Below are 24,720 nucleotides of genomic sequence, written 5' to 3' on the forward strand. Positions count from 1 at the left end.
AGATACAGGATATGTGGGCACTATGACATCTGGGCACCCAATGTAAAATTGGCTACTTAGTCCAAAATGTTACAATTTTAATGTGTAAGTAATGTAATGTATACACGATATACAGAACATCATTATCAGGCTTAAATGTATCCTTCAAGTTCCTGTCTATGAATGAAAGAAACCTGAACGTACAGGTTTTGTAGCAATTGTAGAACTATTAGACTATATTGTCGAATGTTTATAATGGTTTATTTTACTTTAAAACATATTTTGAAAACACCGAGATGCCCACTCTTCCTTGGTGCCCTGCCCACCTATCCTGTTCACCCCTACCTCACTCTCATTTGAAGAGACCAGATAGGCTATTTGCTTGTCCTTCTTAGCCTATACCTTTCCTCTACTTTGCAAATTAAACTTAAATGCCTTGTTGCTTCACTATACTGTATATTTGAAATACAGTAGACCTCTATGATCTACAGAAATCTAAATTTGAGTTCTGTACGTATGCTGGTAGAAATTAACCTGACTCCGCCAGATGGGGCAGCAGAGAGTACACTGGGTCCCCCCTCCTGGAACCCAGTGTACTCTTTGCTGCCCCATCTGGCGGAGTCAGGTTAGGTAGAAATAGGATATGCTTCAATTTATTACATGCAGTATTTCCTGGAAAGAATATAGAGCTTCTAGTACAGAGAAAATGTCTCAAGAAATGTAACTAATTAAAAAACTAAGCTCTGAATAAGAGAGGGACAGTAACCATCTCAGACTGGCATGCACGCTTGTAAACAAAGACAAATTGGACACAAATATTGATTTGAAAATGATTTTATTGCCTTCCACAGCAAGGTAGACAAGAGGAAGAACAGAATCCCTCGATTAACCACAAAGTAGGCCTAATAGTCCAACATAATGAAGCTTGTTGTGATGTCATTTTAGTCCCCTCCCACTCTCTCATTTATTAGATTCACAAATAAAGTCCCTAATCAGCAAAGAGCTACCAAATCTTTGATACTGAGCTGATGTGCTAATATTGCATGACGCATGTAGTCCAGAGAAACTTACATTTAGTGCAGCATTGAAACAAACCAAGTCAACAAGCAACACGTCCCTGAGATAGGAAATGAGAAATAAAAGGTGCTTTAAGTGATCCTGAAGTATTTCTTTCTTAAAACAAAGATTGAATTAAAACGTTAATGCTCTATGTTCCAATGATAATCATGATATTGTCACTGTCGGATGCAAACCTACCTCCATATTTAAGCTTTTATTTACTTGATTTAATAAATCAATTGAACACCCTTTTATGTCTGTGTGTGGGGTTTACAATTCGGGCAGAAACCAACTATCTTCATATACATACAAATCAGTGCTATTGAACAGCCTCGTCTGTGTGTGTTTATAAATCAGTGCTATTGAACTGTGTGTGTGTGTGTGTGTGTGTGTGTGTGTGTGTGTGTGTGTGTGTGTGTGTGTGTGTGGTGGGGAGGTTACAAATATTGATACAATGAAATGTATTCAAAAAGTGTTTCTGACTAAACCACCTAACTCCATTGGATCCTCAAACTGTCGTATTATTGTATAACTACCTGTGTACTACTAATAATAAAGCAATCAATTACAACACAACGCATTGCCTTGGATCTGCTATTTTCGAACATTTTCGGCATGTCCAAAATTGGGACACCAGGATGAAAGTTTAACACTTTTAGAGCCTTTTATCCTTGCCAGGCAAAAACTGCAAAAAACTACAAAATGACGCGGCTGTTGGACTGGAAGTATTAGCCGACGCTGTTTCAGTGGGTCGATCTAGTTTAGTTTTTGACCGCTCCAAGATGGCGGTGCCCTAAGCGGTAAATATTACAACGATCATTGATTCTGTACTATAAATACCGTAAAATGTAAATATACGACGGTGGCATTAAAGTGCTGGGTTTTATAAAATGTAAATATACGATTATGGCACGAAAAGTATTAAGTAATTTCTGAGATGCCAGTGTGCCCAAAGCAAATTGTTATAGAGAACCGGTGTCTGACGTAATTTACACATCTTGCCTGGGTCGTTTTTTCCCCCCATTTGGAATTCCCATAGAATTTTCTTATATTGTGTCAAATGCTGTAAGAACTGTATTCCAGAAATAAACAAATGATCCCAGCGGATTAACTCATAATGGATATGAATAATCATCAATAATGTTACTGCCACCAAATGTGTTACATTTTCACTAGAACACCCCCCACCACAATGTGACTGAGACCTTCTTTTGAGATAATGATGAACGAGTGACGTCAGAACTTCTGTTCCCTATATTATGTTTCATTTTACGGACAGTAGAGTTTTTCCTCTTTATTTGATGCCTTTATCCTTCAGCTCGTCCCTCACTCTGCTCAGGTAATTGTCATCAGGGTAACCAAACCTGTGGGAAACAACACAACAACATGTCTGAGTATCCATTTCAGGTAACATGAAATCACAGTAGTCCTACAGCAGTGGTTCTCAACCTTTTCAGGCCGCTAACCAACAAAATAATCTTATTTGAACCGGGGACACCCCCAAAAATCCTATCTGAACAGAATTTTTGTTTTATCGTATTTGAACTGAGGTCGCCCAAAATTAATCTTATTTGAACTGGGGACGACCCAAAAATAATCCTATTTGAACTGGAGACACCCATGGGCCCTGACAAGCACTTGGAATTGTAGTTGTTGAGGCGTTTCATCTAGTTTGACTCTGTTCCACAGATGTTGTGAAAATAGCAGATCTACACTTGCTTGTGAGCATGTAGATCTTATATTGTTTGACAATATGGCCAATGTTTGACCAGTTTTTATAGCATAGTGTGATTACTTTTGCCTACGTATTTTTTTTATTTCAGAGGTATTAAAAAGGTCTTCCTTAAATTGCCTCTTTAGAAATGTGCAGATACCCTGTATACACTTATGTTGGTTTGTTCACTGTTGAGTGAGAAAACAGTGTTGCACATTAAGCTAATCACATCTTGAGAAGCACTGTCCTACAGAAACGATGTTTATCAGAACTGTACAGTATACCCTTGTGGTCCTCCGCTCATGCAGGTCTTGTGGTGGATGTCATTCCAGGTCACCTGGTCCTCCGAGCCGGTGGTCCTGGAGGTCCCCACGGTGAAGATCAGCTTCTGGTCGAACGCTTTCTTCAAGAGCCTGACCACCTCGCGGCCCTCCTTGTTGTCTGGCAGATAAGCTGTTCTTTGAGTGCCGTAGTAGTGCTTCCCAGGGTTGGGATGTTTGTCCTGTACAGGGCGAGTGTTTAAAATGCAATAATATGCTTAACAATTAACATAAAACAGACAGTATGGTTATATTTCTTCTTAAAGGTCCTGACCTAGAACATGAAATTCAACTTTTCCCATCTTATTTTTTTTGGTGCCTTTGTGTCTTGTATCCCCACAAATATCCAATTTTGAACAATCAGGCTTTCTCATCAAGTTTGGGTTTTTATGTGCAGTGGTTTCACAACAGGACAACTGATTTGGTGCTACTCGTGATGTCATAGGTATATCCCTACTTTGTATATTCCCTCCACTTCTTCAGTTCCAAATTTGCATTTAGTCTTTGGAGACTGTGGGAGGGGAGGGGGTGGGCCTTTTTATATTGAGTCAAAGATGTGGGAGGGGAGTAGCTGGTTTGAGGCTGTGGTGGAGAAAATAATTTCCATACACAGCGCCCTCACCACATCAGTACTGCAGGTAAAACTGGTTTGGAAGCCAGACCGAAATGACATGGACTGATTATATCAGAGTGGTGATTTAGGCTCAAACCATTAGAAATATGTTTGAGGAACATAAACAATATGATGTTATATTAAAAACATTTTTTTAAATGTTGTAGTTCCTTTAACCACATGTTTTTACCGTCTGTGTTCCTTGTGGAATGTAATAGTCGATGGTTATCGTGCCACAGTGAAAGAATCCAGGCAGGGAGACGTGATCAGAATGCCATGTCATGGTTCCAGGTGGCTGATCTCCCTGCATCTTCCCAAAGACAGCTTTACAAACAGGACAGGTGGGCCCACTGATTTCCACCATCTGTATCTTGCAGTCTTTACAGAGCTCGTGGCCGCATTTTAGTTTTTCCATTTGGGGACAGTTTTCGAGACATATCGGACAAGGTTCTCTGGTCTCTCCTGCAGCTGTAGCTCCTCCGGCCACCGCGGCTGTTCTGGCACTCTGCTCGCCGCTGTGACTCGCGTGTCCGATCTTGGTCTTGTTGTCACGATCTTTGAACACGGGCTTACCCCGCTCACGATCCACGGTGCCGACCGCAGGGCCCTGCAGGTTGGTCTGTGGTAACCCGAGGTAGCCATGATCGTCTCGAACACCAACATCAGGATGGAGAGCGGACGTGTCTTGTTGAATCTTGTCTGCTACCTTCTGGGCCTTCTGGTCGGGGAGCTGTGGGGAGAAGCCCATGGTCGACGACGTCATGACCTTCTGGGCCTTCTGGTCGGGGAGCTGTGGGGAGAAGCCCATGGTCGACGACGTCACAACCTTCTGGTAGAGACGCAGCAGAGCTCTGAAGGCGTGGCTCTCCAGGGAGTTGGCTACGGTGCTGCTGCCGCCAGCAGCTTTCACCCGAACAGTGACTTCATCCCGAGAGAACTCTGGCTCTAATGACACGCTGTACTTTGTCTTGATGTTCGCCAGCACCCTGTCAAACGTCATAGTCATTGCCATCCAGTGGCTCTGATGCATGGGCAGCCCGCCGGAGACCGACGGGTCCTTCCTGAGCATGCCGATCTCCTGCGCTTTGACGTGACGATCTCGCCGAGCGGCTGCGGCTGAGACGCTGCTGTTTGTCGAGGTGGTGCTCTGTGGCGTTGGTAAGGACTCGCGGGCGTCTGCCACGCTCTTGGACGGCCCGATCAGCGACATCTCTCGGCAGGACGCGCTGAGCACCAGCCTGGACTCTTCTCGCAGGACTTTTTGGAGCACGCGCCTCCAGTCTCCCTGATCGGCGGCGCCGCGCGGCAGAGGAACGGTGACGCTGTCCAGATCGCTCAAGCACTTCTGAGCCAGAGTCGTGAACTCGGCGAGAGCGAGCTCGGGATTCGGCGAACTTCCGTTGTTGATCTTGTTGACTTCAAAGGACACCTTGACCTCGGTCGTGATGGTGACCCCGTTGTCTCGCTCGATGCGTTTCATCTCCTCCCTGTACGCCTGGTTCAGATACACGAAGGGGCCCAGAGGGAATGGGGCGCTGACCTCTTGACCTCTCGGAGGAAACGGGACGCTGACCTGTTGACCTCTCTGAGGGAACGAGGTGCTGACCTTTGTCTCCTGACCTCTGACCTCTGTGTCCTGACCTCTCTGAGGGGGCGTGGTCTCCTGACGTCTTGGCTCAGCAGCAGTACTCTGTGACTCCTCGTGGGTTTTCACCTGGAATTAAATGCAATCTTGTTATTCAATTCATACCACTTACACAGTACAGTACAGCAAGGGTTCTCAACCTGGGGTCGCCAAACTATTTTACTATTTTTTTGGGGGTTTTTTGTATCTGAATGGCTGCAAAATGTAAATTAAGAGTTTGCACATAGGCCTATGTATGTACATGCATAAACTTTCCATAACAATTATATCTGGTTTCAGTATTTATGATATATTTTCTCTATTATGAAGGTTATTGTAGCCGTCAATTTGTATTGGTTGGGCGGAGGTCGTGAGACATAGCCAAAACATTTCCGGGGTCCCGAGACAAAAAGGTTGACAACCCCTGCAGTACAGTACAGTACACATGGAATGAAGCCAAAGTGTAATCTCGTGACTGAAAATGTTATGATTATGTTTAGGTATTATTTATCATTATTCTAAACCATACAGTATGTTGCTGCTGTTCTACATACAGCCGAACCGGTTGAGGAAATCACAGACCGAGGCTTCTTCTGAGCATGTTAGTTAGTTATTGCTAGTTTGACCAATTTAAATACTCTTTAATCTTAAAATAACCAAATAACCGGAAGTAGCCGATCTACAAGCTCACAACACGCCGCAACGTGTTGTGAGCTTGTAGATCTTTGGTGCGCAACAAGCCTCCATAGAAGACATGCTGGTGTGTATATGGAATCCTAATGGCTGAAACCAGTCATGGCGACTGAGAACTTGAATCCATGAGTATACGTACATGTTGTGCCGCTTGTGCGGCTGATGGTAATAATGGAGAATGAACCTCCAGTGAACGGCTGTCTGGTGTTGGAGTCTGAATCTCTGCTCCTGGCAGAAACCTTACTGTTGGTGTTGGAGTCAGAATCTCTGCTCCTGGCAGAAACCTTATCGTCACCGTTTTCTTGTCTTTCACTGGCAGGGTTATGTCTTCTGACATCAGAGGATGTTCAAGAGCTTGAAGGAAGAAAAAACAAAACCCACATGATGAATTAATCCAAAGAAAGACTGGGAAACAGAAAATATCTCTGCTGTCAGGCACAAACCAACTATCTCCAAAATATGACTTACCTTTTACACATACACTGCCTCATAAAGTTGGTATGGTGACTTTAAACATTGTCAGATACTTGAATGTGTTCTTATAGTATTATCACTTTACCCCAAATACAGCTGAATGTGTTCTTATATTATCATCACTTTATCCCAAATACAGCTCAAGTGGAGCTAGGTTTTTAATGTGGAGCTGGTTGTTTTGTCCATCATTGATTAGAATGATTATGAAAGTCAGACGGGAAGTTAGGTGGTTTGACCGTTTGAGGATCCAATGGAGTTAGGAGGTTTAGTCAGCAGTGCTTTTTAATACTTTATTTGTTCAGAACGAAAATAACATCACCTGGATGCAACTGGGACGTATCCTCAGTGATGTATCCCAAGGTCATCGGGGTTTCGGGTCTCTTGAACATCATACCCCTCACTCGGGTGACCCAGCCGGGGTGATCAAGTCCCAACTTACGTCCCAGTAGCTACCCTCGATCAGACCACTAGGGAAAGACAGGTCCGCACAATCCGTTGGAACCACTCCGGAACTACTATGCCGGGACTGAGAGGTACTATTCTGGTAAGTGGAGGGACTAGGCTCTGTGGGTTGCCTCCTGTCCGGGCCCCTCCTACGTCTCACCAGGTCCACTCCTGCTCTCACCAGGAGTACCGCGAGGACCTGTGCGTTGCACCAGACTCCCAGCACCAGACACTTCATTCCGGAGTGGTGGATTCTTGAGCCGCAGTGGTTCTGCAGGCTCCACCGCTGGGCAACGGTAGTACTGCAGACTCCACTTGCGGCTCGAATGGCCCTCCTAAAGGCCTCATCGAAGGTTTTTGGGCTTCCTCCTCACGGAGGATGCAAGCAGGGGCGCTAACCCATACTGCTCCTGGGGTGCCGTCTACATTCCGGCTGTCACCCGTCTCTCCGGTGGTCACCAGCCTGGATGCAACTGGGACGTATCCTCAGTGATGTTCAGTGATGTGTTATTCTATAATAAAGGACATACTGTACCTGAATCAGGTTGAATGATGACCACAGCACGTCTATCTGAGAGACTTTCAATGGAGCAACTTGTGTCTGACATTGTCTTGACATTTCTGTTGAACCAAGACTGCAGAGCCTTTTCCAGCTGACGTTTCTGTAAGGGTGGTTCAGCCTGTGGCCAACCCAGAACATCAACAAGACACCGCACTCTTCCAGTCCCTTCAGCCTGAAAACACATTGTAAACACATCTACTTTATAGCATGGGGCAAACCTAGAACACACCACTGCTACAATGTAAAACGGCACAGATCAGATGCTTCCCCGGTTTTAATAGGTTAATGGACCATTATTTTAGGATCAATATTTTACCACAGCTGCTGGCATGGTGCCAGGTGACTGAGGAGGCCTGTCTGTCTGTGACTCTGAATTCACAGAGGTCAGAGGAGAGGTCGAAGTGGTCTGCGGATAGGACGGAGAGGTCGGCCCGTTGTCAGAACCATTCTTCCATCCAGGATTTACCTCCATCCTTCCTCCCTCACTCTGGTTCCATCCAGGATTTACCTCCATCCTTCCTCCTTCACGTTGGTTCCATCCAGGATTTACCTCCATCCTTCCTCCCTCACTCTGGTTCCATCCAGGATTTACCTCCATCCTTCCTCCTTCACGTTGGTTCCATCCAGGATTTACCTCCATCCTTCCTCCCTCACTCTGGTTCCATCCAGGATTTATCTCCATCCTTCCTCCTCCACTCTGAGGCTGGAAGCAAATTATACCACAGGTAGTTTTGAGGAAGCAATCGGATTGGTTGAAATAGCTCTCTACCGGTAATTCAAACGAGCATCACCGTACCCCTAATCAAAACATATATATTAGGTCGTAGTGGCTACATCTGTCATAAAAAGAATATGATCTTTTATCGAATAATATATATGTTGTATGTGGTATAATCGCAATATTACACTTGAGGACTTCTGCACTGCTTACGAAACTCACCTATATCGGCTCGTTCCTGCAGCAACGCAGGCGTGCCATTAATGGCGGTAACGCACACCCTCTCGTGTAATATTGCTTAAACAACACTGAGAAACACCCATTGCCAAACTGTACCCATGAACACATTCACACAACTTTTTCAGTGCATACTCTCATATTTTGAAGACCAAAAGGTCCTGGGCCGTGAACTGGAAGTAAACAACGGCTGTCTAAAGTGCCGTGCAATCGTGATTTAATTCACCCGAAACTTACGTTTTGTAAACGCGATCATCAACGCTTTAGTTATGGGCCGTGAATAAAGCTTGTTTTGACCAAAAAAACGCAATCTGGGAAAAGAATCCGAGATAAATGCATATTTTAAAAAAAAAACTGTTTACATGGAGGCGGATGGAGCAACCTTTTTCACTTCCGGTTAATTTCCTGTTTACTCGGTCGCCGATTCATATGGTGGTGAAGAGCACGATCAAACTTAAATCAATAAGAGAACAAAAGACCGCAAAAGACGTCATTGGCAGGGCGATTGTACAAATACCTTCTAAATCAGTAGTTCTCACACTTTCAGTAGACCCCCCCCCCCCCCTAGAAGAGAAGATTTGGGTAATGAAAAATCTAAATTACGGTAGGCAACTCAAGAAATTTCAAACACTTTCAACATGTTTCAAACATGTTAAAAAATAGCAGATGTACAAGCTTTTACATCTGCTATTTTTGAGAACTACTTTTCTAAATCCTAAGAGTTTTCCATCTTGCTATAATTATACTGTATACTGTAAAGCTAAAATGACACAAATGCTTTCCCGGTTAATGGGCCATTATTTTAGGATCAATATCTTTACCACATTAAAAGCTGCTGGCGTGGTGCCAGGTGACTGAGGAGGCCCGTCTGGCTGTGACTCGGTCGGAGGAGGAGAGGTCGGATGGGACGGCCCCTTGTCGGAAGCATGGTTCCATCCAGTATTTACATCCACCCGAAGTCGAAGTCTTTCATTCTGAGACTGAAAGTAGAACAACAATGAGAAGCACCATGAAGACCTGAGGCAGATTCTACAAATACTTTCTAAACCAGTAGAACGTCTCACACTTTCAAGATGTTTTTTCTTTTTTTAAACAATAGACGTTACACGAAAACTTGCAGATGTGTGTGTGTGTGTGTGTGTGTGTGTGTGTGTGTGTGTGTATATTAAAGCCTGGTGTTACCGTCCAAGACATTTTGAAAATAATCGTATACCGTGCAGTAACGTGCGTGTGTACACCGACGTGGGAGGGAATATTATGGTATGCCCTCCAAAGAAACCTAGAACACAACATTGCTAAAATTGCACAGATCAGATGCTTCCCTGGTTTTAATAGGTTAATGGGTTAGTGGCAGCGGTGGCCGAACGGATTGTGGAGCGGTCTTGATACCGGAAGGTCGCCAGTTCGAATCAGCGGTCCGACACGTTCAAATTAACACCGCTGAAGTGCCCTTGAACAAGGCATTGAACCACTACGATGAAATGTTCTATGAGCAGGGCCTGGCTGGAAACAAGTTCTTGAGCTTAGCCCAGATACCCTGGGTAAATATAGTAATCATTTCATTTCATTTAATTATTTTAGGATTGATATTTTACCACATTATAAGCTGCTGGCATGGTGCCAGGTGACTGAGGAGGCCTGTATGTCTGTGACTCTGAATTCACAGAGGTCAGAGGAGAGGTCGGCGGATAGGACGGAGAGGTCGGTCCGTTGTCAGAACCATGGCTCCATCCAGTCCTTCCTCCTCCACTCTGGTTCAATCCAGGATTTACCTCCATCCTTCCTCCTCCACTCTGGTTCCATCCAGGATTTACCTCCATCCTTCCTCCTCCACTCTGGTTAAATCCAGGATTTACCTCCATCCTTCCTCCTCCACTCTGAGGCTGGAAGCAAATTATACCACAGGTAGGTTCGAGGAAACAATCTGATTGGTTGAAATAGCTCTCTACCGGTGATTCAAACGAACATCACCACACCCCTAATCAAAATATAAAAAATCACACCCGTGTGAACTGAGTGGTGTAAGGTCTTATATAGCCTGATCAGCTGTGGTCTGACGTAATGTCTGACGTAATGAAATCACACCCGGGTGAACTGGGTGACCATAGCAACCGTGCTCATTTTTTGAGCACAGACAGACAGACAGACAGACTAACAAAGCCAGTTGTAGGAGTGGTTTACACCACTCAATAACAAAGCCAGTTGTAGGAGTGGTTTACACCACTCAAAAACAGCTGTGCTGGGCACTGGGCAGTCCCCACGGGGCAGTGGCTACTAGCTAAACTAGGTGTTTACACAGGACATTTTAGGTCGCAGTGGCCACATCTGTCATGAAAAGAATATGATCTTTTATCGATTTTTTTTAAGGGTAACTGTGGTATAATCACAATATTGCACTAGAGGACTTCTGCGCTGCTTACGGAACTCACCTATATCGGCTCGTTCCTGTCAGCAACGCAGGCGTGCCATTAATGACGGTAACGCAACACCCTCTCCGTGTAATGTTGCTTAAACAACAATGAGAAACACCCATTGCCAAACTGTACCCATTAACATTGACTGCCAGGTATTAATTCGTTAATTTCACTCTTATTTTGAAGACCAAAAGGTAATGGGTTAATGGGCCATTATTTTAGGATATATATTTTTACCACATTAAAGGCTGCTGGCACGGTGCCAGGTGACTGAGGGGGCCCGTCTGTCTGTGACTCTGAATTCACAGAGGTCGGAGGAAAGTTCGGCGGAGAGGTCGGAGGATAGGTCGGATAGGTCATGGACGTCAGAGAGGTCGGTCCGTCGTCAGAAGCAAAATGGGTCCATCTAGGATTCATCTCCATCCCTCCTCCTCCACTCTGGTTCCATCCAGGAGGCTGAAAGCAGAACAACAACAATGTGGATATCACCCTTTGCCAAACTTAACCCAAACGGCCTGAGGCCGATTCTACGAATGCCTTCTAAACCAGTAGTTCTCGCACGTTTTCGTGTCAAGGAGGACCCCCAAAATGATATTTATTTGGTTGCGGACAGGGGTTGGGAGACAATAATAGGGTTTTACTCACCACTGTATTGGCTGAAAGCGGTTGGGGTTGGGAGGAGACGATATCCACACTTGACCCTGCAATCTAAAGAAAGACAGTAGAGGTCACTGTAGGGCCTACTAAATGGTCAACTGAAATGGAGACTTGATGGTAAATGTTTACAGAGAACTTATAACAGACAGATATCTACCATGAGAGCATTTAACAGAAATATATCTACCATGAGAGCATTTAACAGAAATATATCTACCATGAGAGCATTTAACAGACATATATCTACCATGAGAGCATTTATAACAGACATATATCTACCCTGAGAGCATTTATAACAGACATATATCTACCATGAGAGCATTTATAACAGACATATATCTACCATGAGAGCATTTAACAGACATATATCTACCATGAGAGCATTTAACAGACATATATCTACCATGAGAGCATTTAACAGACATATATCTACCATGAGAGCATTTAACAGACATATATCTACCATGAGAGCATTTATAACAGACATATCTACCATGAGAGCATTTATAACAGACATATCTACCATGAGAGCATTTAACAGACATATATCTACCATGAGAGCATTTATAACAGACATATCTACCATGAGAGCATTTAACAGACATATATCTACCATGAGAGCATTTAACAGACATATATCTACCATGAGAGCATTTAACAGACATATATCTACCATGAGAGCATTTAACAGACATATATCTACCATGAGCGCATTTAACAGACATATATCTACCATGAGCGCATTTAACAGACATATATCTACCATGAGCGCATTTAACAGACATATATCTACCATGAGAGCATTTATAACAGACATATCTACCATGAGAGCATTTATAACAGACATATCTACCATGAGAGCATTTAACAGACATATATCTACCATGAGAGCATTTAACAGACATATATCAACCATGAGAGCATTTAACAGACATATATCTACCATGAGAGCATTCTGGTCTGGGGCAGCCTGATGTTGTTGGCCTGAATCATCCTGTACCAAACAACCACAAACAGTCATAAAAGAAAGAGTCAACAAATCAAACCTTTGGCTGATATGCAGCAGCATGTTGATGTGAATATCAAATAACTAAGGTCCGTTCTTCTGAAGACTAGTATGTTTTTAACATGCACTGCATGGTGTTGTTTCAATGCAATATTATTCAAATGGTCAAATTAAATCTCTTCTGGACTAATATACTACCAGTAATACGCCTGAGGGCAAGAGAATGGGGGGGGTCAGATCAACATATCCGCCTGGGTGACAGACTGCTGGGTGAGCGCTGGCGCTTTGGCAAGGGGGGGTCAGATCAACATATGGAATGAATTCTGTACTGGCCAAATATGGAGCGTGTCTTGAGTGTACAGGGTTTGATGAGGTCAGATCAACATATGAAATGGACAGGTATCAGTCAAAAGGGAGACATCGAAGAGGAAGGATGGATGGGAAAGGATCAACATATGGAATGTGAGAACAGGTCAGCTCCATATATGGAGATCTAAGGGTTTGAGGTCAGATGTAGAGTTGCTGCCACCACTCACAGTTTCCATGGGATCATCTTGACTGCTTGACATATTGATAAGCCTTTAAGAAAGACAACAATTGTGAGGTCATTAGTAGTAATAATAATAATAATAATAATAATAATAATAATAATAATAATAAAACTTTATATAAACGTTGTATACATTTCAAATAAAAGTGAAATACAAATAAATGGGGTTTAATACAATTAGAATTAACAGGATATAAGACATTAAAGCAACTTTGCAGAAATGCATTTTAAGAAGGGATATAAAGAAAGTAAGGCTCTCTCTCCTTCTTGGGCATGGTGTTCCAAAGTGTACTGTAGCTTTAAATGCAAATGAAGGAGCGCTCCTTGTCTGTTGAATGTGGACTTTGGAATGTTCCTTTGCCCGAGGAAGGATCTGTAGTGGTGACTACGACGAGTTATAGGAGGAGAGTATATCTGAAATGTAGGTCGGAACCATAAAAGACCACACCTGGCTAGGCCATGTAGGTCGGAACCATAAAAGACCACACCTGGCTAGGCCTGCACCTAATCGTAATTATTTAAGATAATCACACTTATTTTTTAAAATAGCTGATCACCATGCTTACACGTCACAAAGTGATGTTTTGTAAGATATTTTGAAAATTGTTTGGAAAGTAGACAATATTAAATGTGTCAGTGTAACTTTATGAACTTAAATAAAAATGCATTGTAAATAATAAAGACAATACAATTTGCATGCTAGGCATTAAGCTACTAAATCAATTATATCTAAGCTAAAAATCAATATCAGTATTCTGTATTAAACTGCAGGCCACATTAAGTGAAGGTAAGGACTGCATGTGGCTTGACTAGGGACTAGGGTTTGACTGGATTACTGGATTACTACAATCTGACCATAATGATTTGGTGCACTGTCCCACCTTGTGGAGAGGGGGGTCTAAAGGCTCATTCATAGTCTGGATTTTCGGTGGTGAGCTGACCACCGGAGCTGAAATAACGTTGAGTGGTGGTGAGTAAAAACAGAGAGAAGGGCTGGTGGTTTGCTCTTCACCGCGGCTCGTGACGTCATGTTGTAGTTTGGTGGTCACCTCACCACCGAAAATCCACACTATGTATGAGCCTTTACTGAGACAACAACGAAAGACACATATACACATAAAAAACCTGCCTGCCTGCCTGTCTGTCTGTCTGTGGGTGTAAGCAGACCTAGGATTCGATGTGCGGCCAAAAGCCGCTGTCTGCCGGCTCTTCCGGGTTTTTAGACAGCTGGTGGATGGAAATGAAGCTCCACCAACGCGGAAGATTGCCGCATTGGCCAGATTCCTGGAAAAGCTTGCCCCAGCGGCATTCTGCCGCGTGGGTGGAGCTTCATTTCGAATCCACCAGCTGTCTAAAAACCAAGGAAGCTCTGAGAAGGAAGGGAAGGGAAGTGGTCACGTGACTGGGCTGCGCCATGACACTTTCATGGACACTTTCATGGGAGCCAAACTCACACCGGAAGTGCAATGAATACATGGCAGTGAATGGAGCCGGCTGGACCAGCTCATAACAAACATTATTTATGAACAATTGAGACCTTTTGTAAAGTAATCACTTCTGGAAAATAACAGAAGACATATCACAGGTTGTTTTCTAATCACTTACTTTTCGATGTGCACAGAGTGCACGGTATATAATTTTATCTGAGGATCTAAACAGCAGCAGGTATCGTTTCTGGCTCCGAAGTATCGCAATATTTGGCTGCCAGACAGGAAACGGTGGGAAATCTTGTGATACTTGGTGCGTTCAGAAAGGTACTTTGTGCTCTTTAGATACCATACCTATATAAAGTTTACACAGTGTACACATCGAATAACAACACAGCAGACAATAATGTGTTACATGTCTTCTGTTATTTTCCAGAAGTGATTACTTTACAAAAGGTCTCAATTGTTCATAAATAATGTTTGTTCATGAGCTGGTCACTGAGCTCTCATTGACTCCAGTGCATTCTGCCAAACTTCCGGGTAGTTTGGCTCCCATGAAAGTGTCCATGAAAGTGTCATGGTGCAGCCCAGTCACGTGACCACTTCACTTCCTTCTCAGAGCTTCCTTGCTAAAAACCAAGGACTGTCTAAAGAGGACGAGACGCGAAGACCGTACGGGCGACGCCATGTTGCTTATGGTGCTCCATGGAAGGAAAGAAACATGCGCAATGGGCTATATGCAGCCAACACTTCCGTGTTCAGCTTCCTTGGTCTCAACTGCGCATGTTTCTTTCCTTCCATGGAGCACCATAAGCAACATAGCGTCGCCCGTACGGTCTTCGCGTCTCGTCCTCTTTAGACAGTCCTTGCTAAAAACCAGGAAGAGATGCCGGCAGGCTTTTGGCCGCGCATGGAAGTTCAGGTGTACCTGCGCTATCTCTGTCTCTGTCTGCCATGTGAGAACTTATTTGTTAAAGTGTCCTTTTTTTCCAATAGGCCTACCAATTTGTACAGCATGACTTTGGTTGTATATATTCTTTATATTTGTATATTTGATTAGGAATTATTATAATGATTAGGAATTATTTTTCCTTTTGTGCAAACTGTGTCTATAGCTGAATAAGACTGTATATTTTAACATGAATCATAATGGTGGTAGGCCTACTTGAGAGCCAAATATGTTCTTCTTTTGAGAACCACTAGCTGATTTAACCATATTTCTGTTTTCCTTTTCAACATTCTTGTCTGATTATCAATGGTAAAACTTGTTTTATCTATAATTAAATAAGAGTTTTGCTTAAAAGTAATCCAAAAGTAACTGAAAGTAACCCCCTACTTTTAAAAGGGTTCGTGTGTGGTCCGACGGAGCATTGATCTGAACGACAACCTACCTCAAACCCTCACCCCTTTTCGCACCTCGGACCAATGCTCCTTCGAACCAATGTCGCCTCCCCTTTTGGGTTGTGGTAATCGGATTTGTTACTGATATTTTTTAGCAAGTAACCAGGCTCCCCAACCCTGCCTATATATAAACTTTATATATTTAGCTAACCTATATGTGCACAAACTTGCTCAGCTGCTTTCGATTATGCCAGCCAGAGCCAGCCATAAAAAGGTTATTTGATCCCTATTAGCCTAACAAGACGGTCGTCAGTGACAGAAGTCTTTCAATTCAAGACTATGAGATCCCTTATGATTTTAAACCAAATACGAATGACTTAGTCTATCGTTTGGTCTATATTCTGAAAACATCATACTCTAATTGAGTATTTAGATGACTATTATTATTGTAATTACATCATAGGAGACTCACTCAGTCACTGTGTCCGTAGCTCCGTGGTGTTCCACAACTTCCTGATAAATGAAAGTGAAACTGCATCTACACAGTCTTGAAATACAATACACCAGTGGCGACACTAGCGTTGACTCCCATTGTAACAATGGAATGTGGAAGTGCTCATTCTATCTCAATGGGATAGTTCCAATGTTTGGAACTATAGCCCATAACACCCCGTTTTGCGGCGAGATCAAAGCGTGTCGCCACTCTCTTATTACACCTACCTACAGGCTACACGACGAGGCAGGAATGAACGCAGTCCAGCAGGGGGCACTGTAACACAGGGGAAACAACACACACTGTATCTCTAGAGCACTTATGAGTTGAACACATTTTGATTGATTGATTGATTGATTCATTGACTATTTGCAGGAAAAAAGCACAGGAAATATTGACTTAAACCTAAGAAAGCCTATTTCTCAATTAATCGAAAAAACATTGATTGGTTTTGTTTGATTCATTCATTCATTCATTACTTTATTAACAGTTTGCTAAATAGTACAGTAGTAAAAGTATACAATGATACAGGAAAGGTCAGCACCAAAATATGCTGGACACTAGTGGAAAAGTGGGCACTGTGGGTGTGGGGGAAGAAGAGTGGGCACCTAAACAGAGTGGGCAGGGCATAGGGACAACTGGGCACTTCAGAAGAGTGGGCACTATGGGAAATGTGGGCCCCAAATTCTGAGATGCCTTAGCTTGCATGACCCATTAGTGGTTATATTTTAAAGATACGGTAATCATAATATACAGTATGACAGGCACCACTGACCTCGGAAGAGTGGGCACTAGGGGAAATCCGGGCACCAAAACAGGAATACCTCTTAGGTGTGTCCACAGAACGCGTTCATTTGCAGCTGTCTGGTAGGCTATGTGTATTACTGGAATGCAACTACATTTAGTTTCACTGAGGTACGGTCAGACAAAGTCCAGTTTTACTGAAAGGTGCCCAGTCTTCCCCCATAAGGATCTTCCTGGTGCCCACTCGGTGCCTGCTTTTCTCACCCCAAGTGCCCACTCTTCTCTAGTCCCCACTCTTCTCTAGTGCCCACTCCTCTCTAGTGCCCACTCCTCTCTAGTCCCCACTCTTCTCTAGTGCCCACTCCTCTCTAGTGCCCACTCTTCTCTAGTGCCCACTCCTCTCTAGTGCCCACTCTTCTGTCTTCTCACTCAAAGTACCCACTCCGGCCTCTCTAGTGCCCACTCTTCCCAGATGCCCACAGCCCACTCTTCTCACCCAAAGTGCCCACTACTCTTCTCTAGTGCCCAGTCTTCCCAAAACAAATAGTGCCCATATTGCCCTACTCATAGTGCCCACCTTTCAAATCAATAGGGTTATTTAATAGTCAAACTGATCCAGGGGTAGATATGCCTAATTAATTAATCAATTAAGTTGTAGAAAATGAAAAGCAAATTTCCATAGAAACAGACACCATTTTGTGAGAATAAATAATATACAGAAGTCCCGTGAAAAAGAGGTTAAAAGCGTTTAAAGGAATTAAACGGGTAAAATGCTTAATAAAAAATTAAACTATGGAAAATGCATGTCAATCTGTGATCTGCTTGTTGAGCCTTTTTGATAATCGACTGGTCACGTGACGTCTGACAGTGGACAGAGTCAGGAAGTGGACCTCTGCGTCTGTGTTTACCCTACTGTTTACATCTCTACTGTCCAGGTAAACTATTAAACACTAAATGCTCGTTCATTATTTAATATATTATAGTTAAATATTTGTTTGATTAACATTCTGACCTAATATTGAGATGTTAATGTTAGTTTTTTAAGTCTTTAAATGGGTTGGCAGTGGCACCATGCTTTGTACTACAAAGGGTCTTGGTCTACTAGCCATGGCGGTTCACAGACTTCACACATGACGGTCGTACCAAGGCAATAATCATACTTATTCTTAGAAACATCCGAGTTTTAGACTCCAAAATGTAGACTCTCGTAGATGTATTTGTCGATTCTGACATTTTCAATCTACTAGAGTCCAAAGACTTATAACCTTTGGTGTGTAGAGCGACACCCCCTGCCTCAAAGTAACTCTGAACATGTACAAATGCAAAATCTAATGTGCTTTCCTGGTTGCCCTACCTGTCCGATTCTCCGGGAAGGTTCGGAAACCCGGAGGTCCGTAGTTTTAAATAAAAATGTGTTTTAATCATATACTCTAAAGTTTTAATCTGGTTTTAATCCACTCGGTCTCGGAATCTGTCATCCATCTTGGATCTGTCATCCATTACAACTGCGCAACAGCGCCCCTGGCGGGTTCACAGCCAGTTGCACTAATTTGGGGAGACGAGGACAGATCCAAGATGGATGATTTGATTGATTGATTGAAGTATTTATTAACAGTTTGCAGAATTACAATACATTTCAAGCACAACTCAATAAAAAAAACGATGCAGGCATCGCTTGCCTAAAACACTGAAAAGGACTGCAATTGGAAAAAGCCTGCCGCTGGCTCCCATTTGTTGAGAGATCTATACATTTTCAAATTATATTGTTATTATGCTTAAATTATCGCTTTGGCTAAATCGCTGAATCCCGCGGATAAAGTAGGCTATGTACATATAACTACAGGCATTCATAACTACAGACATTAATATAGCCTACCGCATAGGATTGTACAATTCTATAGCCTACATTTAACAAACAAGCTTGATTGACATTTGTAAATGGGTCAATACAAAAACTGCTACGAGGATTAAAAAAATACTTGTTTACATCAGGTATAAAGTAAAAGGAAAACGTGACAACCGTATGGAAAAAGGGGCAGAAGAACTGGGAGGTGGAGGCGTGGGCGGTGGGCTGCCCAGAGCAGTGTGGTAACCAGGTCTTCGCGACTGGGGGGCTGGCTATTTAGAGCAGCGGGCAGGGCTAATGAATTTTGGTTTACATAGAGCTGAATAGCTGATATAAGTCCGTCAACTGGGTTTGTGGGGAGGGGGGCTTAGGTGGACTAGGCCACCAGAAGGGGCTAAAGCCCCCCTGGAGCCGTCCCTGCACATGATATCTAATAGTCATGTGAATCTGTATGATTTTTCGTATTCCATCCTGATTGGATAAGATGATTAACATCTAAAGTTTGCACGGCGGCCTGTTTTAAACAAAGTTCCACAAATCATGAACGCAGCATCCGATTGCAGTGCACTTTTTCTAGTTAATTTGTGTGTGTGTGTGTGTGTGTGTGTGTGTGTGTGTGCGTGTGCGTGTGCGTGTACTGTATAAAGCAGATGTCTACCAGTGATTCCTGTGACTGGGCAGCCCTGAGTGAAGACCTGAGCTCTGCTGCCCCCTGGAGGACTGCTGCTTGCATGACTCCCATCACCCTTGAGGATAACGACTACTGCACTAACAGTGAGTCCCACACACACAGGGGTGCTCGAGTGGAGCAGTGGTAAAGTGCCTTCCCATCACTGCGGAGGTTGTGGGTTTGAATCCACCGCGGTGCATCCAGCCTTGTTTAGCATCTATATGAACACAATTGGCTCGTGTTTGGGGGAGGGAAGCCAGGCGGGGACTCGGGGAGGGTGATAATTGTCACTGCACATAATCAGTGGCGTGCACAGATGGACACTAGGGGTGCCCCCTGCCCTTTTCCCTCTGGACAAATGTGCCCTTTTTTTGTAATTTGTACACTGTACAGTATGCTGACCATGGTGACATTGATCAATTCTTGATATAAAAGCTTCTATATTATTTATGCCCCAAAATCTATAAATCTCACACTATTAAGGCAACCGGCCGGTTCCACGCGCTGCACAAGGTGCCCTTTTTTCACTTGAGCACCTGCCCCTCTAAATGTCTGTGCACGCCACTGCACATAATCCTGTCAACAGGGAGTGTTGGGTGGGCGGAGTATGTCATATTTATGCACCTCTCCTGTTCCAAAGTTGGTTTCTTAGATTGTAGATCGGCTATTTTCGCACTGCTATTTCTACAGCGGCTTGTAGATCGGACTAGGCTTGGGAAGTTGGGAGATATGACAAGATTTTCCAATCGGCCATCATCTGCCAGAGGTAGTCAAAGAGGACATGCTAGAGAATGGCTTCCGGTGAACTTTAGGGTTCAGTTCAAGGTACTTGTGCTCACCTTCAGACTTCAGAGCGATGCATGGTCAGGCCCCGCCCAGGCTACTTGATTGACCTGGTGCCTCGTTATGTGCCCAGAAGGGCCCTTAGGTCTGCAGAACAGGGTCTGTTAGACCCACCCCTCACCAAACTAAAAACGAAAGGTGACAAATCATTTCAGGCCGTAGCAGCCAAACTATGGAATGCTCTCCCACTAGCGCTGAGATTTTCCTCCTCTGTGGGCATTTTTAAAAATAGCCTCAAAACATTTCTTTTTAAACAAGCATTTGTGGATGGTTCAACCTGAACTTAATATACCTTTGTTTTATGATGTATTTATGATGATCTTATTGTTTCTTGTTTGAGCTGAATTGTACAACACATGTTTTATCTGCATTGTTTGCTTGTTTACTTTGTTCTGTATTTTTATTGTATGTAAAGCACTTTGTGAGTCCTCTCTGTGAAAGGTGCTATATAAATAAAATTGACTTACTTACTAATGAAGACTCTAAACATCTGACACCACGCAGGCAGCCAACTCCACCCTCGGGGAAGGACAAACCTTTACGAGGATGAAACTACTGCTATACATGTGATATTTTCAGATTCAGCTAAGAATTCAGGCATCGTCTGTCTCTTTGTTTACATGAACCTATGTTCATGTAAGTATGGCTTGTCTACAGCTTGAGAACATCCAGGTCTCAATGAGGAGTAAAGGACTCAAAGTCAAACAAATCTTCTTTGGGGTGATTACAGGAACCCTGAGGGTAACGGGTACCATCGCCCGGCCATAATCCATCTCGCCCTCGTGTTTTTTCCGCCGACTTCACGCAGACCTTATTCTTTATTTTGTTTTACTGAGAATAAGGTTAGAAATAGGTTTAGGGTTAGGCATAGACAGTTTTACTGATCTCACAAATCCAGGCAGTTGCTGTGTAAGGTTAGACACACAGGAATGTATGTTTTTATTTGCATCTGAATTGTCAGTCAAATATTGCTTTATTTTTGAGGGGAGCTAGCCCCTCCTATGCTCAGATTTGTGTGTTTGTTTGTATGAGCCGTGTTTGTGTGTTTGTAGCACGGAATGTGATGATTTGATTGGTTGAGCACGGAATGTGACGTATGATGATACGAGCGCCCCTCACTTCACATAAGCGTGATTGTTAATATTTAGATCTATATTTGAACGTGTACTATTCATACCCTACTTGGTACACTACAGACACACACACACTTAACCACTTTAACTTTCATGTGTTTTGTTGTTTGTTTGTTTTTATAGCAATGTTTTTTTTTTTTTTATAGTCAGATCTATAAGATTACAACGCTTGTTGATCGGCTATTTTTTCTACTTTTGTGAGAAACTGTTGTAGGAAAAAGTAGGACATTAATTTACAAAACGATATAATAAAAACATGCACATTTGAAATGTGGAGATATGAGGTTTCTGCACAACGGCAACGATATGAACAGTTAATACTAATACATACTAGTACACAAAGTGTCACTTGACAAGAATATAAAAATCACACCCGTGTGAAGTGAGTGGTGCAACCCCACAGGAACGCACCCAGGGTGCCGACCCGAAATCACCATATATACAGTTAATATGTCCGTGTGTGTTTGTGTGTGTGTTAGGTTGCACACAGGTGGTGAAAAACAACCATGCTGTTTTCGTGCTCAAACGCACCCACCCACCCAGCCATCCAGCCACACACATAGCTCCGTAAGGGAGTGGTTGCACCACTCAAAAATACATTGCAATCATCAATACAAAACAAACAAATTAGTAGAATAAATCTGATAGAATCAGAAAATACATTGATTTGTTCTCTGCTGATGTTACCTCCTCTCTCCTCCTCGTAGATCTCACACTGCTTCCTGTGTCTAAAGAGGTTTCCCCTAAACAGCAGCAGAGGAGGCCCAGTCTGGTCCAGGTGGAACCACAACCTCCACAGATTAAAGAAGAACAGCAGGAAAGGAGTCCCAGTCTGGTTCAGGTGAAACTAGAACCTCCACAGATTAAAGAGGAACAGCAGGAGTTACTTCAAAGACCAGAGGAGTCTGCAGGGTCATCGTTGACTTTACTAGCAGTGAAAAGTGAAGATGATGGTGAAAACAGACAGACAGAGCATGTAGCCAGCACCTCCACTGAACACATGAAAACACAAGCTTATATAGAGTACTGGGTACGATCACAACCAACTGGTGATGACCAGCTCCGCTCTTCACATTGTTCTGAATCTGACATTACTGAGGACAGTGACGACTGGGCTTCACACTGTTCTGAATCTGACACTGAAGACCGTGATAAATGGAAGCCCAGTGATGATCAATCTGTTTTAAACACACTGATTTCACACAAGACGCATGTGGAAGGGCAAAGGTTGTCCCAAAACATGAAATCATTAAAACAAACACCAACCATGAGAAGTCAAACGGGAATGAAAAGCTTTTGTTGTACCGAGTGTGGCAAAGTCTTTAAACGCATGGCTCATCTGAAATCACACATGAAGACTCATACAGGAGACAAGCCCTTTGCTTGTTCAGTTTGTAAAAAAGGCTTTAGCCAATCTTATAGTCTGAAAATACACATGAGGACACATACAGGAGACAAGCCCTTTGCTTGTTCAGTTTGTAGCAAAAGCTTTAACCAATCTGGATATTTGAAATCACACATGAGGACTCATACAGGGGACAAGCCCTTTGCTTGTCCAGTTTGTAGCAAAAGCTTTAATCATTCTCAAAATCTGAAAACACACATGAGGACTCATACAGGGGACAAGCCATTTGCTTGTTCAGTTTGTAGCAAAAGCTTTAACCAATCTGGACATCTGACATCACACATGAGGACTCATACAGAGGACAAGCCATTTGCTTGTTCAGTTTGTAGTAAAAGCTATAAACAGTCTGATACTCTGAAATCACACATGAGGATTCACACAGGAGACAATCCATTTGCTTGTTCAGTTTGCAAAAAAGGCTTTAGCCGATCTCAAGATCTGAAAAAACACATGAGGACTCATACAGGGGACAAGCCATTTGCTTGTTCAGTTTGTAACAAAACCTTTAACCAATCTCAACACTTGAAAACACACATGAGGACCCACACAGGGGACAAACCATTTGCTTGTTCAGTTTGTAGCAAAAGCTTTCTTCTTTCTGATCATCTGAAATCACACATGGGGACTCATATAGAGGACAAGCCCTTTGCTTGTCCTCTGTATGAGTCCCATGAAAATGTACATGAGAACACATACACCTACCCCTCGCTAAAAACATCAAAGACCCACTCAACAGTCCGCGAGAGGGAATCCACTGAACGATACCAGTGACGTAGTAGGTGCTCCAGGAAGGTCTTCCAATCCTCCTTTCCATACACACACCCTCGACAAGGAAGACGATGAGGGGTGCGCAATCCACGCATATAGCCGTACATTTTAACGATATGAAATATGACATTGCATCCCTGCGCTTTGTTGGAATGGAGGCCTCTTTGCTATCTAGAGGTGGCGACCACGACCTTCTAAAGAGAAGAGAGGCTTTTTGGATTTTTACCTGTGATACTCTGATACTTTATACTCAAACGGTTTAAATGACAACTATTACTAAATGTGATGCTGTGATTTATTTATTTATATATGTATATGTTTTAGGCTTTATGCTTCTCATTATTTTTTATACATGTCTCTATCCACGTGGTGGTGCAGTCGGTTACGCTGTCGCCTCACAGCTAGAAGGTCCAGGGTTGGATAGGAACAAATCATATATATATATATATATATATATATATATATATCATATAATAATTCTATACAAAATACATGTCTCTATCCTGTTTTGTATACACTTGTTTGTATTACTGGTGTATGTATAGGTTAGAGTGAAACACCTGTAATTTACTAGGTCTGAGCCCAAATACATATATTGGATATTATGCCCTCCTGGGATACAGCCATTTAGTTTGACTTATTTTATTGTATTTTTGTAGCTACATTTATTCTCATGCTGCATGGTAACGGATTGGCGTGTGGCTTTCGATTGGCCCTCGGCTCTCTGAGAGTTGCCATATATATTTATGCCTGATGAAGGTCTGAGTGACTGAAACGTATCTTTAGCATAAATAAAACAAATTGTAAGTGACTCCCCCTCCCTCTTCCCTATTTGGAATAACTCTCCAAAACCATTTATGACACCACCATGACAGTAGAGGTAGACAAATCCTCATTCCTGGGACTTGCAGGTCATGGATAGTCTCAAGATGATGGACTGTCTTCCTGCTCTGAGACTAGGAGATACCATACCAAAGCTCTGACAA

The 24,720-nt window shown here is 43.0% G+C and overlaps 1 protein-coding gene and 1 long non-coding RNA gene across 3 annotated transcripts; one reads left to right on the forward strand and one right to left on the reverse strand.

The window, feature by feature from the left end:
- Positions 1-797: 797 nt before the first annotated feature.
- LOC306930352 (uncharacterized protein) lies at positions 798-15,924 on the reverse strand. The gene is made up of 13 exons (XM_079511277.1): positions 15,883-15,924; positions 13,051-13,093; positions 12,452-12,502; positions 11,497-11,559; positions 11,089-11,307; positions 10,033-10,320; positions 9,259-9,417; positions 7,799-8,185; positions 7,456-7,654; positions 6,142-6,356; positions 3,876-5,399; positions 3,037-3,254; positions 798-2,402 (listed from the first exon to the last, which is right to left on the reverse strand). The coding sequence occupies exons 2-13, from the start codon at positions 13,081-13,083 to the stop codon at positions 2,333-2,335; spliced, it is 3,426 nt and encodes a 1,141-aa protein (XP_079367403.1). The 5' UTR covers positions 13,084-13,093; positions 15,883-15,924; the 3' UTR covers positions 798-2,332.
- Positions 15,925-17,915: 1,991 nt separating this feature from the next.
- On the forward strand, positions 17,916-24,152 carry LOC306930355. Of its 2 annotated transcripts, none has more exons than XR_013790881.1 (3): positions 17,916-18,004; positions 19,566-19,689; positions 22,269-24,152. It is a non-coding gene; the product is annotated as an uncharacterized lncRNA (long non-coding RNA). The 2 variants fall into 2 exon arrangements; XR_013790882.1 differs by having other exon boundaries at positions 17,965-18,004; positions 19,563-19,689.
- Positions 24,153-24,720: the final 568 nt, after the last annotated feature.

This window comes from Electrona antarctica (assembly GCF_951216825.1).
Source record: "Electrona antarctica genome assembly, chromosome: 9".
Taxonomy (NCBI): Eukaryota; Metazoa; Chordata; class Actinopteri; order Myctophiformes; family Myctophidae; genus Electrona; species Electrona antarctica.